This window comes from Astatotilapia calliptera, chromosome 3 (genome assembly GCF_900246225.1).
Source record: "Astatotilapia calliptera chromosome 3, fAstCal1.2, whole genome shotgun sequence".
NCBI classification, from domain to species: Eukaryota; Metazoa; Chordata; class Actinopteri; order Cichliformes; family Cichlidae; genus Astatotilapia; species Astatotilapia calliptera.
The window spans coordinates 33,753,199-33,771,451 of record NC_039304.1 but is presented as its reverse complement, the minus strand read 5'-3'; the positions used below and the strand labels follow the sequence as shown (position 1 = coordinate 33,771,451).

The 18,253-nt window shown below is 40.5% G+C and overlaps 2 protein-coding genes across 2 annotated transcripts in view; both read right to left on the bottom strand.

The window, feature by feature from the left end:
* LOC113014369 (IgGFc-binding protein-like) overlaps positions 1 to 18,253 on the bottom strand; it is a 99,192-nt gene that overhangs the window by 17,722 nt on the left and 63,217 nt on the right. The window contains exons 40-43 of the mRNA XM_026155840.1: positions 4,048 to 4,213; positions 1,449 to 1,849; positions 786 to 1,362; positions 105 to 688 (exon numbers count right to left, since the gene is read on the bottom strand). Coding sequence (XP_026011625.1) covers positions 105 to 688; positions 786 to 1,362; positions 1,449 to 1,849; positions 4,048 to 4,213 — 1,728 coding nt within the window. The remainder of the gene's footprint in view (positions 1 to 104; positions 689 to 785; positions 1,363 to 1,448; positions 1,850 to 4,047; positions 4,214 to 18,253) is intronic.
* On the bottom strand, positions 6,640 to 18,208 carry LOC113019363 (alpha-tectorin-like). Its single transcript, XM_026163025.1, has 8 exons — positions 17,845 to 18,208; positions 17,337 to 17,432; positions 17,072 to 17,237; positions 9,533 to 9,933; positions 8,870 to 9,446; positions 8,187 to 8,770; positions 7,517 to 8,069; positions 6,640 to 7,424 (listed from the first exon to the last, which is right to left on the bottom strand). Exons 1-8 carry the CDS (start codon positions 18,055 to 18,057, stop codon positions 6,814 to 6,816), a joined length of 3,201 nt encoding a protein of 1,066 aa, XP_026018810.1. The 5' UTR covers positions 18,058 to 18,208; the 3' UTR covers positions 6,640 to 6,813.

Genomic DNA, 18,253 nt, shown 5'->3' with positions numbered 1-18,253 from the left:
CAGTTTTTTGCAGTTAACAAGACTTAAGCAGTATTGTGTCCGTGTACACATAAATAAATATTAAAGGAAGAACATAATTTTAAGTAAGTGTTCCATTCACTTACCTTCACTTTACTGTTCCTTGCCATCTCAATAGATATGTGTATCCCCTCTGCTTCAAAATGCAGAATTCGTGTAAAACCTTGCTGGCCTCTTGGCACTTTTTCTGCTGTCACCATGAAGTGTGGGTGACTGGACAGTCCCATAACTTTGGCAAGTGTCAATCGACACGCCCCAGGATATTGGTATGTCAGTCCATCAAATGTCTGATATGACCCTGGGCCTCTGATCCAGCATGTTTCATAGCTATTTGGTCTGCATCCTCTTTCTCCATCCTCCACCCTGCATGATTCAAGTGGGCCACAACCATGAGAGTGGCAAGTCATGGAGCCATAACTGCAGCTACAACGTCTCCCACAGTCTCCGTCTAGTATTACAGTTTGTCCAGAGCGGTAGTAACGGCCCTCAAAGCTGCAGCCACACTCAGCATGAGGGACGCAGACCCCACCACTGAGGATGTAGCCTGAATCACAGATGCAGCTTTCCTGGGGAGGTAGAGGGCAGTTATGGGTAGAGTTGGGATTAACACAGGTAGGTGGACATCCTGTGCCTTCAGACTCAAAGTGGCTGTTGGCTGGACATGGGATTTCTAGGAATAAGAGAACAACATCGATATTTACATCGGTGGAATTTTAATACAATAATATTTTGAAATAATGCAAAAAAAAAAAAAGTGATTAACATACCACAAAAGCCAGGTGTCCTCCAACTTGGTAGCCGAATACCACTTTGTTGACACTGACTTGCATACACACTTAGGGCTTGACAGAGAATAGGTCGGTACCCTCCTCCTACACACAGATCATACACACAACTCTCCACAAAGGACTGTGGAGGAAGTTGCTGATGGCAAGCCGTGAAAGGTCCAGAACTACTGCTGAGGATACCACAGTGGTCAGTGTTGCTATACAATGCTGTCTCTTCTACAGTGCAAACAGCACAGTCCAGACCTCCGCACTGTGGCCCACAGCCAGGCTCATCATCCCCAGATGCTTGCCAGCTGTTAGCAAAAACCACATCAGAGCTCACAACCTCACCGTCACGAGTTTGAAAGTCATCTCTACGAATGCCATTGAAGTTTCCACAAAGACCGCATGTACCATTCTGGTAAGTGTAGGGCAAGCTGATCTGAACATGATGAATTGTGTCATAAGACACCACTAAACCAAAGTCAGTGCTGACAAACACAGAAAAACCTGACTCATAAACCTGCACGGTGCCATTGCTAAGGGAGAATGGAGTGAATGCAAAGTTCCCGTTAACCTGTAAAAAAACCAGCAAATATATCAAGTGAGAAAAGTATATCTGGTCATAAAGTGTAGAATTTATCCAGAATCAAAATGACCAACCTTAGCCTGACCATGGCGTCCTTTAACAAGCTCAATTGTGTCATTGTAGACATGCACTTTCACCAGTCGTGTCCAAGAGACTTGAGTACTGCCTCTGTGCTCATTTTTGCCTTCTACTCTGTAGTAGGGCCGTCCACTATTACATTGCTCAGAGAGAACATACGTGCAAGTGCCTTGAAAGTGAAACACTGTGTTATCAAAGGTGTAGTAATGGGGATCACCACTTATTGTGCAGGTTCCTCTTGGCACTGTCTGACAGGAGAACTGGAAGGAAGCTGGCTTGCAGATCTGTGAAAAGGAGCACGGCTCATTGCGGCACTGCAGGCCTGTTGAGGTACATGTGCACTTCTGGGCACAGGTCCTGTCACTCCAGAATGAAGCACCCAGCTGCACTAATTCACCTTAAAAAGAATAAAAGGAAATGTCCCTTATGCCTTGTGTTAAATGTCCAGACATTTACATTCATAAAGCTTTAGGAAAAAACTTTCAAACCTTACATTTTTTTCATGTACTGTCAAATAACAGCAGGAATTGCCTCAAGGCACTTTATATTGTAAACTAAAGACCCTCAAATAACAGAGAGACCACTGCAACAATCCAACAATGCCTAACAGCAGTCTGAGATGTGCTCTGTTGGGAGGATACGGCACTATGATTTCATTAAGATAAGATGAGGCCTGATTGTTCAAGACCTATATGAGGAAAATAATTTTACATTTGAATCTGGCTTTAACAGGGAGCAAAAGAAGGGAAGCTAGGATAGGAGAAATATGTTCTTTCTTTTTAGTCCCTGTCCGTACTGCAGCATTTTGGATCAACTCAATGCTTTTCAGTGAGTTTTTGGGAAAATCTGATAATACAGACCGTTCTTACTCCCGAGGCGTAACATCCCGACGTTTTGTCACGTCCCACGGCATTCCTGAGGAACGCAAAAGGTGACCTTCCGCGTTCTTATGGTCCGTGCCGGGTTATCGATGAAATCAAGTGGAATGACGGTCCTGCGGTAATAGACGTTCCAGCCCTGTATTCCAGCCCTAAACCTAACCTTATTCCCTAACCATAACGTTATTTCTAATCGTAACCAGTACTTTAATGGCATGAAATAGTGTTTTCCCAAGCGATGTTGCGAAAAAGAGCAAACATTTGTAGATTGAGACCAAACGGTTCTCATATTCCCTCATTTTTCCGATCTCGTCATTTAGGAACGTGTTGGGTGTCCAAAAACGTAATATGTTGACAATTTGTCACCTAGCATAAAATGTTACGCTTTGAGAGTGAGAACATGTTGGATAATAACGAATCACAGTAGGCCAGACTTTAACCCTTTAAGAACTACCATAGAACCAAGTCCGCCAGAGCTTACTTTATATTTTTACATGCTGTAGTGCCATTTTTGGGAGCATTTCAAGTTGATATACATCAATACAACCATTATAGCCCAAATTTTAATAATATGTCTGCATTAAGTAATTACATAAATTGCAAAAAAAGTGCAATAAACTACAAAAAAAAAATCGTTTTTGTTTTTTTAACATATATTTCTAGTTAGAGAAATTTAAGAGGCTTATCCCTCAACACTTGAAATACAAAAAAGTTGCACAAAATAGTTTCCCACCACAGGAAATTTATTTTGAGTGTCTTTATAGTTTTATTTTTGAAATACACCAATTTTTATATACTGCAGGAAAAATGAAAATAAATATTATAGTGCAAATTTGCAAAAAAACAGCATATGCATCAAAATAAACTATTTCCAGCAGTGCAATATGAGTCCTAAGCATCCCAGAAACGACACAGAAAGTCATAAAGTCAAACATAACTTTTAAAAACACCAGTATAGGCTCATAAGGCCCTGATGGTAAAAAACTACATTTCCGGAAAATGACATCACTTCCGGTTTTGGGCAGGACATGGCGGACATGCGATAGTTCGCGCTGATGGACGTAGGAAGTGTTACAAACAGCTGATCGAATCAGCAAAGCGTGTTTCTGGAATATCATGTTTTTGTTGCTGCAAGTGCTTTTTATGCAGTTTTTGCAAAGCTATATGTGGAAGGAAACTGTGACTTAGGACAAGCTGGTGGCATAAGATGTAAGTACAACTCCTCCGGTTTCATATGCAAAAAAAATTATTGTGCTAGCTTATGTGGTTGCAGTGCTACCGGGATTTAAAAATAGTTATGCAACACAGAGCGTGCCCGCTCCGACCGGCTTTAAAGGGTTAAGTAATAAATGCATGAACTAATTTTTTGGCGTCACTCTGAAATAGGATTTTTCAAATTAAAATGCAAGAAAGCCATTCTAATTATTTGTTTAATATGAGCACTGAAGGACATAACCTGGTCAAAAACAATGCAAACATTTCTCTTAGTGTTACTGGAGGCCATGGTAATCCCAATCCGAGTGTGCATCTGGTTAGACATCATGTTTATAAGAGTTTTATAGCTGAGTACAATAATCTTATCTTTATCTGAATTTGAAGCAGAAAATTAAAGATCATCCATGTCTTTATGTCTTTAAGACATTCCTACAGTTTAGTCTCATGGTTTCATTGACAGAGCTGGAGATCATCTGCATAGCAGGGAAAATGTACACGATACCTTTGAAAGATACTGTGCAGGTGGTAGCATTGTAACAGCCCAGCTGGCCGTCTCTGATGGAGCACTGCTGTTCAGGAGTGCAAGACGAGGCAGAACATCGCAGGTCATTTGGAGCGTGACATTCACATCTCTGTGAGCAACCATCTGTCCAGAAGGACTCGCCAGCCTGTGAACCACACCACACCAAATCATAGCCAAATTGATACAACAAATATAGTTCTTAAAATACCATTTTGAAGGATTTTGTTTTCATTAATTGTAGGTGATTTAGTGCAGTAATTGCTAGATCACTGCAAACTGCAACTATTAATGTACTAAATATTGTGACAGAGCAACTAGTCGTATCTGTTGATCTTTCTCCCACAGAAAGGACAGATGCTAAATGCCACAATTTCAAGAAATTGTTCTGTTCTGATGTAGCTGTATAATCTTCAACTGATTGTTTTAATGCATTCATTTATTTAGGGACAGATTTGTTCCCCCCCAAAATTCTGCAGTTTAAAGAGTTAGAGCATCATTCTGCTTGTATAGCTACATATTAATTATTTTCTTTTTAGTGGTGTAATATAAAACAGTCATAATAGCTATGCTGAATATATGATAGCAAATGAAGACCTTTTTTTGTGATCCTAAGATTTCAGTTATATGAAACTATAAACTGTAGTTTTGCATTTTGCAACCCCTATTATTTGCTATTTCATAGAAACTACCACATTTCCAGGTATTCATCATGCTTCCTGAAATTTTTCATTTGGTTTGGATTTTATTCGGTTATTAACATGGAACTAACATTTTTTCCATGTTGCAGCCCTGATTCCTGGTTATTAGACCTAAACTACCACATGTTTCCAGGTAATGTCAGTTTGCATTTTGTAGCCTTGTTTCTTGGTTATTGAACAGAAACCAACATTGATTCCAGGTAAGATATCAGATTTAAACATAATATTTACGGTGATACTGTTGTCAAACAAAAAAGAATGTTGGTGGATGAGACAGGATTCATTCCAGCATTATGGCAATATGGTAATGGTATCCCAAAACATTAAAACTTAAAATCATATTAGTATCTTGTTACCCTATTATTATGAGGTTAGTATATATAAAAATGTATTTAATTGTTAGTAAATGTGACTATACTATTACTAATTGGGTTTTTTTAAGCTCATGTACATACATTTGTATCCATATTATCACTTATAATTTATGGTCTGTTATTACATAGATTTAAATGTAATAGTACTCACTAGATCACTTGGTTATTACTCTGGAAATGAAGTGGCAATTATTTGCTATATATCTAGTTTTTATCTTCCTGTTTCCACCTTGTTACCTCAATATTACCACATTATTACTGAGCTGTAATAGACTCTGTTGTTTGTTTAATATATATTTCTGAATTTTAAGCTTTGTCACAGTCCAAAACACTTCACGAAGCTTTCTAAATGTAAGAAGGGAAAGTCTGCTGATTCTGCTGATTTGAAGGGAATTACTTCAAAGAGTATTTACTATTGACTTTAATATGTCTTACATCATAGTAGAATCCGTCATACTGGCAGCCACAGCGTTCCACTGGGACACACCTGGTCCCACTCTTGATGAAGCCTTCATCACAGAAACATCCCTCAGAGCAGAACTGCTCACAGGTTTCATCAATGCTACTGGCACAGGTGTGGCCACAGTCAGTACCGCACAGCTCATAATGGCTGTTGGCTGGACAGTCCAGTGCTTAATAAGTGAGAAACGTGACAAATGGCACTAGTCAGACATACCACTTTTAATGTAATACAGTGTGGATACAGTGAGTATTGTAAAATTATTGGACATTTTATTTCTGAAGGGGTTAGCAAATTTCTTGTACATTTAGATATAAATAAAATATAATGACATGTTGACTCACTGCAGGTGGTGTTCTCTCTCCAGGGATAGATTCGAACATTAGCAGACTGACAGGCACTGACATATGATTCAATGGCACTGCACAAGAGATCGTGGCCTTGATTTCCTGACAAACATACATCAAACACGCAGTCGTTGAAATATGGCGCCGGGTCCACCTCCTCGTGGCAGAAACTGAAGGGCCCATCAGCTGCCTGTATCACCTCACACTGATCTCTAGCAGGCTGTTCATTGGCACACTGTGGACAGGAGGAGCCACAGCCATCATTGCACGTGTAGTTGCCTGGCACCTTCCAGGCTCTCCCAAACTCATCTGGAGATGTGACTATCGTTCCAGATGGTGTGTGAAAGTCATCATTTGGATTTCCATTGAAATTTCCACAAAGTCCACATATTTTTTCTCTGTTGATGACAACAGTTAGCAATAGTCCTTGTGTTAGTTTCATAAGGATAAATTATTAGTAAATAAATTATTTATATAGCTGGGATTATCCTGTTTTTTAAAGCATGTCAAACAATAATTACTGCAGCGTTGACGGGTGGGAATTGTACCTGTAATTTGGTGGTACGGAGATAAACACTGCACGATATCTATTATAGGTAACACTCAAGCCAAAATTAGTGCTGACAAGTATACGAGATCCTGTTGCATAGATAGAAACGTTACCTTCATTCAAGATAATAGGTAAATTTCTAGTTACTCCATTCACCTAGAAGAGATATGCAAAGAAAATCAGTGGGTAGTTTTTCTACTTTTTAATTGTTATTTTTTTCATTCACAGCAGTAAAAATATCCCTAAAATATATGTAGCTGCCATTTACTTCATACACCTGAAATTGTTCATAACAATCATCGAATGAGAACTATCACTAACTACTTACTTGTACCAAACCTCTTCTGTCCCTTGACATATGCACGTTGTAGCCCCACACGTTCACAAAAACTTCAGCTACTATTGAAAGTGGACGCTCATTCAATGCCTCATTCTTAGCTTCCACGGAAAACTGATTGAGCTCATCAGTGGCATTACAGAGGGTCACCAGAACATAGCGGCAGGTTCCTTGGAAGTCATAGGCCTTGCGATCAAAGGTGATATAGTGAGGGTCTCCAGAGGCAGAGCAGGTGCCATGAAGGTTGGGATGGCAGCCAAACTCGCCCTCCACCACACGGCAGGACTCCTGGGGCCCACAGGAGTTGGGAGTACAGTGGACGCTCCCTGTATTTCCGTTACAGGTACACAAGCTCTGACATTCTTCACCATCCCAGAACTGCTCACCACCTTGGTGATAGCGTCCTTGATGATAGCATCCACAAGATGTTGGTGGAACGCACTGGTCACCATTGAGGATAAAACCACTGTTACACTGACAGCCCTCCTGGCACACAGTATCACAGGTGAAGGGGAAAGAGAGGCTGGGGCAAGCAGAAGGACAAGAGCTTCCACAGAGTTCATAATGGCTGTTTGATGGGCAGGTTAGTGCTGGAGAAAAACAAACAGGTTAACATAAAAAAGCATTTTTAAACATTTGGAGATCATGGCTAGAATTAATTCAAAAACAGTTGAATGTTTACCACAGCCAGTTGCATTTCTCCATTGTCCTAAGGCAACACCCTTCTGTTGACACATTAGTGCATAATCTCGTAGGACACCACACAGAGTTGATGCTGGATTGTTAGAGCCCCCCATGATCTCCACACATACATCCACCTGCTGGCTCGGGTCAACCACAGACCAACAGGGTACAAATGGCCCATCTGGTGAGCTGAGAATGCCACAGTACTCAGTAGAATTGTAATTAGTTGTAGAATTTTGGTTCATGCTTTGAACGCAGTCAGCAGCCAGAGAGCCATCTCGCCAACTGTCTCCAAAGTCCTGAGAACTGTTGACCAGGACACCGTTGGGTGTATTGAAGTCATCATGTGGATGACCATTGTAATTACCACAGAGTCCACCCAGTGAACCATTGTAGACACCAGGAGCAGTGACACGGACAAAGTGAGGCCAGACTGTCTGCACAGTTACACCAAAGGAGGTGCGAATGATGACACTGTAAATGCTGCTGTGGAAGATCTGGATTCGGTTGGATGTAGTGCTGAAAGGTAGCCTGATCAGCTGACCGTTAACCTGCAGGATCATCCAGTTTTTTGCAGTTAACAAGACTTAAACAGTATTGAGTCTGTGTACACATAAATAAATATTAAAGGAAGAACATAATTTTAAGTAAGTGTTCCATTCACTTACCTTCACTTTACTGTTCCTTGCCATCTCAATAGATACGTGTATCCCCTCTGCTTCAAAATGCAGAATTCGTGCAAAACCTTGCTGGCCTCTTGGCACTTTTTCTGCTGTCACCATGAAGTGTGGGTGACTGGACAGTCCCATAACTTTGGCAAGTGTCAATCGACACGTCCCAGGATATTGGTATGTCAGTCCATCAAATGTCTGATATGACCCTGGGCCTCTGATCCAGCATGTTTCATAGCTATTTGGTCTGCATCTTCCTTCTCCATTCTCCAGCCTGCATGATTCAAATGGGCCACAACCTTGAGAGTGGAAAGTTATGGAGCCATAACTGCAGCTACAACGTCTCCCACAGTTTTTGTCTAATATTACAGTTTGTCCAGAGCGGTAGTAACGGCCCTCTAAGCTGCAGCCACACTCAGCGTGAGGAACACAGACCCCACCACTGAGGATGTAGCCTGAATCACAGATGCAGCTTTCCTGGGGAGGTAGAGGGCAGTTATGGGTAGAGTTGGGATTAACACAGGTAGGTGGACATCCTGTGCCTTCAGACTCAAAGTGACTGTTGGCTGGACATGGGATTTCTAGGAATAAGACAACAACATCGATATTTACATCGGTGGAATTTTAATACAATAATATTTTGAAATAATGCAAAAAAAAAAAAAAAGTGATTAACATACCACAAAAGCCAGGTGTCCTCCAACTTGGTAGTCGAATACCACTTTGTTGACACTGACTTGCATACACACTTAGGGCTTGACAGAGAATAGGTCGGTACCCTCCTCCTACACACAGATCATACACACAACTGTCCACAAAGGACTGTGGAGGAAGTTGCTGATGGCAAACCGTGAAAGGTCCAGAACTACTGCTGAGGATACCACAGTGGTCAGTGTTGCTATACAATGCTGTCTCTTCTACAGTGCAAACAGCACAGTCCAGACCTCCGCACTGTGGCCCACAGCCAGGTTTATCATCTCCAAATGCTTGCCAGCTGTTAGCAAAAACCACATCAGAGCTCACAACCTCACCGTCACGAGTTTGAAAGTCATCTCTACGAATGCCATTGAAGTTTCCACAAAGACCGCATGTACCATTCTGGTAAGTGTATGGCAAGCTGATCTGGACATAATGATTTGTGTCATAAGACACCACTAAACCAAAGTCAGTGCTGACAAACACAGAAAAACCTGAATCATAAACCTGCACGGTGCCATTGCTAAGGGAGAATGGAGTGGATGCAAAGTTCCCGTTAACCTGTAAAAAAACCAGCAAATATATCAAGTGAGAAAAGTATATCTGGTCATAAAGTGTAGAATTTATCCAGAATCAAAATGACCAACCTTAGCCTGACCACGACGTCCTTTGACAAGCTCAATTGTGTCATTGTAGACATGCACTTTCACCAGTCGTGTCCAAGAGACTTGAGTACTGCCTCTGTGCTCATTTTTGCCTTCTACTCTGTAGTAGGGCCGTCCACTATTACATTGCTCAGAGAGAACATACGTGCAAGTGCCTTGAAAGTGAAACACTGTGTTATCAAAGGTGTCGTAATGGGGATCACCGCTTATGGTGCAGGTTCCTCTTGGCACTGTCTGACAGGAGAACTGGAAGGAAGCTGGCTTGCAGATCTGTGAAAAGGAGCACGGCTCATTGCGGCACTGCAGGCCTGTTGAGGTACATGTGCACTTCTGTGCACAGGTCCTGTCACTCCAGAATGAAGCACCCAGCTGCACTAATTCACCTTAAAAAGAATAAAATGAAATGTCCCTTATGCCTTGTGTTAGATGTCCAGACATTTATCTTACATTTTTTTCATGTACTGTCAAATAACAGCAGGAATTGCCTCAAGGCACTTTATATTGTAAACTAAAGACCCTCAAATAACAGAGAGACCACTGCAACAATCCAACAATGCCTAACAGCAGTCTGAGATGTGCTCTGTTGGGAGGATACGGCACTATGATTTCATTAAGATAAGATGAGGCCTGATTGTTCAAGACCTATATGAGGACAATAATTTTACATTTGAATCTGGCTTTAACAGGGAGCAAAAGAAGGGAAGCTAGGATAGGAGAAATATGTTCTTTCTTTTTAGTCCCTGTCCGTACTGCAGCATTTTGGATCAACTCAATGCTTTTCAGTGAGTTTTTGGGAAAATCTGATAATACAGACCGTTCTTACTCCCGAGGCGTAACATCCCAATGTTTTGTCACGTCCCACGGCGTTCCTGAGGAGCGCGAAAGGTTACCTTCCGTGTTCTTATGGTACGCGCCGGGTTATGGATGAAATCAAGTGGAATGACGGTCCTGCGGTAATAGACATTCCAGCCCTGTATTCCAGCCCTAAACCTAACCTTATCCCTAACCCTAACCATAACGTTATTCCTAATCTTAACCAGTACTTTAATGGCATGAAATAGTGTTTTCCCAAGCAAACATTTGTAGATTGAGACCAAACGGTTCTCATATTCCCTCATTTTTCCGATCTCGTCATTTAGGAACGTGTTGGGTGTCCGAAAACGTAATATGTTGACGATTTGTCACCTAGCATAAAATGTTACGCTTTAGGAGTGAGAACATGTTGGATAATAACGAAACACAGTGGGCCAGACTTTAAGTAATAAATGCATGAACAAATTTTTTAGCGTCACTCTGAAATAGGATTTTTCCCATTTTAGAAATACTGCATAAATGCAAGAAAGCCATTCTAATTATTTGTTTAATATGAGCACCGAAGGACATAACCTGGTCAAAAACAACTCAAACATTTCTCTTAGTGTTACTGGAGGCCACTGTAATCCCAGTCTGAGTGTGCATCTAGTTAGACATCATGTTTGTAAGAGTTTTATAGCTGAGTACAATAATCTTATCTTTATCTGAATTTGAAGCAGAAAATTGAAGATCATCCATGTCTTTATGTCTTTAAGACATTCCTACAGTTTAGTCTTATGGTTTCATTGACAGAGCTGGAGATCATCTGCATTAGTGATGCGCGAATCATGAACGAATCGTTCAATACTGGAGAATCACTTTACTGACTCATGAATCATAAGCCCAAATGACTCACTGACTCATCCCTGTTGCTGTCAGCAGCAATATATCTAGCTTATAATTAAAATTGTGGAGAAAAACACAACATCCAGTATCTTAACAAAAAAATTTCTGTTCTGAAGTGGAAGAAAAAACCCTGATTAAAAGCTCACATCAAGACAATAGCTCCTCGGTTCACAGTAGTATCGCTCTGCTAACATGCTAACAGCACATTTGAGCTACTCACCCCCTTCCTTCCTGTGCTGAATCGTAGAGCGAACGAATCACTCAGGACTCACTAATCCCCTCCCTCCTGTGCTGAATCATAGGCTGTATCCCAATTCAGGGTCTGCAGCCTTAAAGTACGCATTTCAAGGCCGATTACGTCACAGCGGCGCACCAAAGGCTGTCCCAATTCAAAGGCTGCTCGAAATGCAGCCATGAAATGCATCCTTCATTTCCCTGAATTTTAAGGCTGTGGCAGTGTAGACTTTGTGGCCCAACATATCCCAGAATGCATAGCGCGGCGATGGGTGTGGATAAATTTGCAGAAAAAAACGGCGAATGAGGGGCGGCCGAAGAGTACACTTTAAGTACTGAATATTATGTCACTTATTTATGTGCAAATGTTTAATAACGAAGAACATTAAACATTACTGTTGGCCACATGTCGGCAAAGTTATGTGACATTAGTGACATTTGTACTAACTTGGTTTTAAAGCCTTTACTTTAAAATATACGCCGTTCAATAGCTGAGCTTAATCTTACAGAGAATGATCAAAGCTCATGTAGAAACAAACAAATGAACAAAAGATTTTCTCCTTCATTTCTGTCAAACAAAGCTATGACACGTTTCCAGTGGTTAGTATCATGGTTGCTAGGCAACCTGGGCAGCGCAACGGAGGCTAGACCGTCCCATTACACAAGCCTCGCACTTCCGGCCTTAGCGGTCTTTGAGTACGCGGCCCTTGAGGATCGTTGAGGATGCGTACTTTAAGGCTGCAGACCCTGAATTGGGATACAGCCATAGAGCGAGCTGTATGGCTCGCCCCCTCCCTCCTGTGCTGAATCGTAAGCGTAAGCTAATCACTCAGGACTCGCTCACCCCCTCCCTCCTGTGCTGAATCATAGAGGAACGAATCACTCACTGGCTGTATCCCAATTCAGGGTCTGCAGCCTTAAAGGCTGCATTTTAAGGCCGATTACGTCACAGCGGCGCACCAAAGGCTGTCCCAATTCAAAGGCTGCTTGAAATGCGGCCCTGAAATGCGTCCTTCATTTCCCTGAATTTTAAGGCAGTGGCAGTGTAGACTTTGTGGCCCAACAGACATGGTGTGACTTTCTCACCCAATAAAGGAATATTTAATATTTCAGTCTACTCTTCATTTTTATCAGAAACAGTTATCACAGCTTGTACATTTGCTTTTTACACATATATGTAAGCAATGAGTCAAATTTAGTAATGCCAACATACTGAAGGAACAACATTTGTCTCTTATATATAATACATCTATATATACACTGTCAAAGATACTTGAGTGTCTTTGAGTGAAGGTTTAAGATGATAGGACATATGAATAGCTGCAACTTGAATCTTTACTGAAGCTCAGTATTAGACACAGAGTTCACTCACATGTGCTGTACCAGTGTACCTGCAAATGTGATGTGACAATAGAAGTGATTTGATTTGAGAGTTCAAACTCACTGCTGTAATAACTAATAATGATTAATATAATAACTATAATATTGGCCATCTCATATTTACACTGACTTTAGTCTCATGAACAACATTAACTATTTGTTATTGACTAGCTAATCTTATATGACTGTTCAGTACAGATATGAAGCCCAACAATCATGTTATACAGTCCTGTGGTCTCAGCCTCAGATACTTATTAAATCACACAAAGCTTGTGTAGAAACAAACAAATAAATAAACAAAATATGTTCTCCTTCATTTCTGTCAACCACACGTTTCACGCTATCATGGTTGCTAGGCAACCTGGGCAGCGCGACGGAGGCTAGACCGTCCCATTTCACAAGCCTCACACTTCCGGCCTTAGCGGTCTTTGAGTACACGGTCTTTGAGTACACGGCCCTTGAGGACCGTTGAGGCTGCGTACTTTAAGGCTGCAGACCCTGAATTGGGATACACCCACTCACTCACTCACCCTCTCCCTCATGGCTCACAGCTTCTTCTTCTTCTTGGTTGGCAACCAATGTTAAGGTGCATTACTGCCCCCAGGCTCACAGCTCAGTGGACATTTACATGAGAAAATATATATTTGACACATTTAAGGAAAATACTAATAAAATTAAAAAAAATAAAAAACCCACCCTTTCCTATTGGTCGAAAAATGTACCATGTCAACCAATCAAAAGATGATATGGCAACATGGCATTTAGTTGTTTAGGAAGGGGGGAAGTTTTAGGAGTGATGGCGGTGTTGTGAGATGTGAGAGATTTGCAAAGTTTAGCACAAATTTTGTGTAGTGTAGTGTAGTCAATAGTTTTCTTGTGTGTGTCAGAACAATGAAGCGACTGCTAAATGTTACAGCTGTTACAGGAGTGATACATCTCCTGTTGTCAGGCCTGCAGGTATCAGGCTTGTGATGTTCTCCTTTATCTCATAGTGGACAGAAATTATTTTTTGGAGTGGCACAAATAATTTGTGTGGCATCAAATTTGATGCAGAACACCTGATAGTTCTGTAAATAATTTGAAATGTTTATTTTAAAAGAATGTCTTGTTTGCATAACTCAGTTACTTTTTTGAAGAAGCAACTATATAATTAATTGCCCAACATTGGTCATTATATCCTGTATTTTGCAGACAGAGTTACAGGACTCTCTCCCAGACCACAGACTCATACTCATAATATAAGTCAGAGTTTTATATTTAAAAAAAAGAAAAGAAAGAAAGAAAAAAAAAAAAGGAAAGTTGTGTTTTCAAAATTGGAGTTCAAGTTATTTTTTACTTCCAATAGTGTTAACATACTACACAGGTCATGAACAAGATTTTATTTTAATTTTCATTGTAAGTGGGCTAAAGCAGTCAATTAAAAGTAGTCTAACATAAATGTAAAAGCTGTAATTTGATTCTTTTAATTAACCATGTAACTTGGATAGATTAGATGCTGGCGTGACCACAGTGCACACATCTGCTGTTGCTCACAGTGGTCCAAGGGACTGCTCAGGGAGTTTGTGTGTTCACTCAGACACATGAAAAATTAGAGGGAACATTGGTGGTCACTACAGTGGACAGCTATTCAAAGGTTTTTTTCTTGTATTTGTGTCAGTGTTGATGGTATACTTGCACATAAACCACTACATTGGACACTGATGTGTCAGTCCATACCCTGCCATGTTTAAAAAACATGAAAAACGTATGTTTAAAAAAATGAAGTTCAAAATGCACATGCTAGTTCAAAAATCTTTTTTTTCATGCCTAAATATGAATAAAAATACTTAAGAAAAGTAAAAATCCCGATTGAGGTTGTCATAATTCATGCATGAAAGGGTCCAACTCTAATGTACTGAGAAACCGCATCCACTTCAGTTTTTGTCATCTGCTTTGCATGCAGTGCTTGTGTTGAAATATGAAACTTTTCAAACACCAGCGCAGGCGCCACCGAATCAGATCACATTATCAGCGGAAATCCTGAGTGAGAGAGATAGTTCCTTATGCAGTTTGGCACCAAAATGAAGAAGTTAACAACTGTGATAGGTAATCTGTGTTAAGCAATGTGTCCATGTGAATCTTGCCTTAGGACAGTGGTTCCCAAACCTTTTTTGCTAGGCCCCCCTGTGTTTTACAAGAAAAATGGCTGCCCCCCCCCCCGCCATATTTTGCTCCATTGTTGTTTATTTCACACCTCAAACATTTAGTAAACAATTAAGCAAATACAAGTAAGCTGCAATAAATTACAGGTAGTAATAAAAAAAAAACCTACTAACTCTTTTACGCTACGTCCACACCTACACGGGTATTTTTGAAAACGCAGCTCTTTCTGTGCGTTTGGGCCTTTCGTTCACACGTAAACGGCGTTTCGAATCACCAAAAACTGAGATTTTTAAAACTCCTTTTTTGCATTTAAGTGTGGACGATGAATACAGAGTTTGTCACGCAACGTCAAAGGTATGTGCCTTTTTTCACGTCACGCTGTACTACTACTGTACTAATACTGTTACTGTTAATCTGACTATCTTCAGGTTTTACACGCTTACATATACACATGCAGTTACTGTCCCTCCATTTAGAAAGGCAGAGGCATCATGGTGTAATTATTTTACGTGTAGCTGTTTTTTTCCTGTGTAATAATATTCAACATTGCTATCAATACATTTTTCAAAAAATGCCTCTCTGTGAAAAATGGGTTCAAAAACATAAACAACTGTGGAATACTGTTTGTTCGTAATTTGAACCGGGGGACAAATTGTGGCAGGATCAGCCTGATATTATTTTTATCCCGCTGTAACTTTACTGTATAAAGAGCTAACATCTCCAAAATGTCAGGAGTAGTTAGTCATTACAACAAGTGTTTGTGAAATAAAAATCAAGAATGTGGGATACTGTTTGTCCGTGATTTGGAGAGCCCAGCGCGTGCTCACGACGAAGGTAAAACCAATTAAGCAGGGGAGACCTACCTTGGCACTTGTGCAGGTGAAGCCAAAGGGAAGATATGCTTCACCATATTTTCTAGTCTTTGGCTTAGAATGAAGTTGGTTTGGAAACATATTCAGCGATGCTTCATCTCCTGCTTTGCGTTTGTGTTGGCGCCCCGTGCTAGCAGTGTCCAAGCGTTTTGGGTGTTTTTCCCCCTTTTCATACCGTGCCCCCCCCAGTGTTGCCAACTCCTTAGTAAGGAAAATCGCTATTGGCTGTCCTAAAAGTCGCTAGAAGTCGCTAAATGACGTCATCGCCTAATCTGCATAATTGGTCATGCTAATCTAATTGTAACCTATGTTGTTGGAGAGAGAAATAACATCGTGGAAGAGACATAAAGTGAGTAAAAAACGTCCTAAATGGATTTAGAGTTTATTTAGAACTACAAATGAAATTTCTTTTAGCAATTATTGTTTTTTTTAATGTCACAATTCCAACCCTGCTCCTTTACCCGGGCTTGGACCGGCAAAAGTGACACGAAATAGGCACTCTGGTGGAGTTACTTTGTGTGTGTGTGTTTATAAGTAGTTTTAAACCTTGTGATCCACAAAACAGCATAAGAGTAAAAGAGTAAAAGAAGAACTGACTGCGTTACAGCACCCGCTGCTTTTTGAGAGTAAAAGCGATACGCGCTTTCACGTCTTTTTTTAGCAACTTTTTTTAGAAAAAAAGTCGCTAAGGGGTCTGAAAACTATATATATAAATATAGCGACAAAGTCGCTAAGTTGGCAACACTGCCCCCCCCCTGCAATGGCTCTACGCCCCCCCTAGGGGGCGGGTCCCACACTTTGGGTAGGTCTGCCTTAGGATAAGTCACTTTGTTGGGAATGGCTTCTCTCTCTAGCATTCTTTATTCTTTGCTTGCCATATGTTGCCATTGAAAATCTTTCAAAACCTCGGAATTCATGGGCTAAACATCCTTTAAGCAGGTAAAAAGAATGTTTTTTAGCCTCCAACTAATAATTTCAAAGCTGATTTCTCTTTGAAATTCCTTCATGAATTATTGATTGCAACAACATTAGGGAAAAACAGTCAGAGACTTTGATGTTAATAACCTCAACCTCATTGCACCTGAATGCATTGTGATTAGAATTGTTGCCTTGCCTTTTACAGTTGCACATGACTGTAATGATATCTAACATAAAGGCTGCAGAAGCAGTTGCCTCCTGTATCCTGCGGTCTTACCATTAAAAGTGCAGCCTGTTGATCCATGGTCTGTCCGGAAGGCCCAGCGACCTGGTTCATTGACGTTGCTGCTAAGGCGAAAATTTGAGTTACTCCCTGATGCAGCACTGGTGAATGATCCAGGGAGGACATAATAGTGAGTGGAGCCAATTGTATCATAACCAGCCTACAAATGTGAGTCACAAGAATATGATTAATGCATTTAGAAATAATGAATGTTTTTTCATTAGTGACTATGCAGAGTATTGACTATAGTAGGTCTGACCTGAATTCTCAGTGTTGTTGAGGCTATTATACCGTAGTTCATCAGCACAAATGAATATTGGCCTCCAGAGATCAGCACAGCTTGGACAGTAGTGCGCTGGAAAATATGAATTCAGTTTACTATATGTTCTGTTTGATCAGTGTTCTGCTGGATTTACACCTAATTTTGTTATGATACACTTTTCATGTATCACCGTATCAAATGTATTAATTCATAATTTGTGCTTCAATTTCAATGGTCTAGATTTCAGATAATTACTATTAACCACCTTAGTTTCTTAATATGAAATGCTTTAGGTAATCTTCAGGTATCACTTTTTTTATAAAAAAGCACAATATTGAAAAATAATCTTTGTATGAAATCTGTCACAGGAATTCATGTCTTTATGTCTGGAAGATGACACTAGATTACACTAACCTACTGTTCCTGAGTTAGTAGGCAACAGACTTTCACGTACACATCACACATAAGCACATAATTTAATTCCAAATTTTGGAAGCTGACTTACTGTTCCGCTTGTGGGATAATAGGCCACCTCAAACCAAGTTGCAACAAAGACCCAGTTGGCATTAAAGTTCAGTCCTGGAAAGTATTGATTGATGTCCCGTGTAGCTTGCTGGAGAACACTGCCACTGGTGTATTGGTTGTAGTAGATCTGACCATTTCCTCTGTTGTCTAAATCTGTCCAGAATGGAGCGATGATGTCTCTTAATCCATGCATTGGAATCAGTTGGGGTACATAGCTATACCATGGTGCGTCAAAGGTCAGGTGTCCATTGTGATTGACCTGAAAAAAAAAGGGAAAATAAAAACATTCTTGCAAATACGTTGTGGGAACCTCTGACTTATAAATTCACTTAGTGGACCAGTAAATGTTAGGTGTCCATTATGATTGACCTAAAAAAAAATTGAAAAGA

Bases quoted from the DNA above. Each gene is read 5' to 3' on its own strand.
- LOC113019363 (XM_026163025.1), bottom strand. From the start codon at position 18,057: ATGCATGGATTAAGAGACATCATCGCTCCATTCTGGACAGATTTAGAC. The intron at 17,433-17,844 runs GTAAGTCAGCTT...CATATTTTCCAG, and splicing joins ATTATCCCACAAGCGGAACA to CGCACTACTGTCCAAGCTGT. The intron at 17,238-17,336 runs GTCAGACCTACT...TCACATTTGTAG, and splicing joins CAACAACACTGAGAATTCAG to GCTGGTTATGATACAATTGG.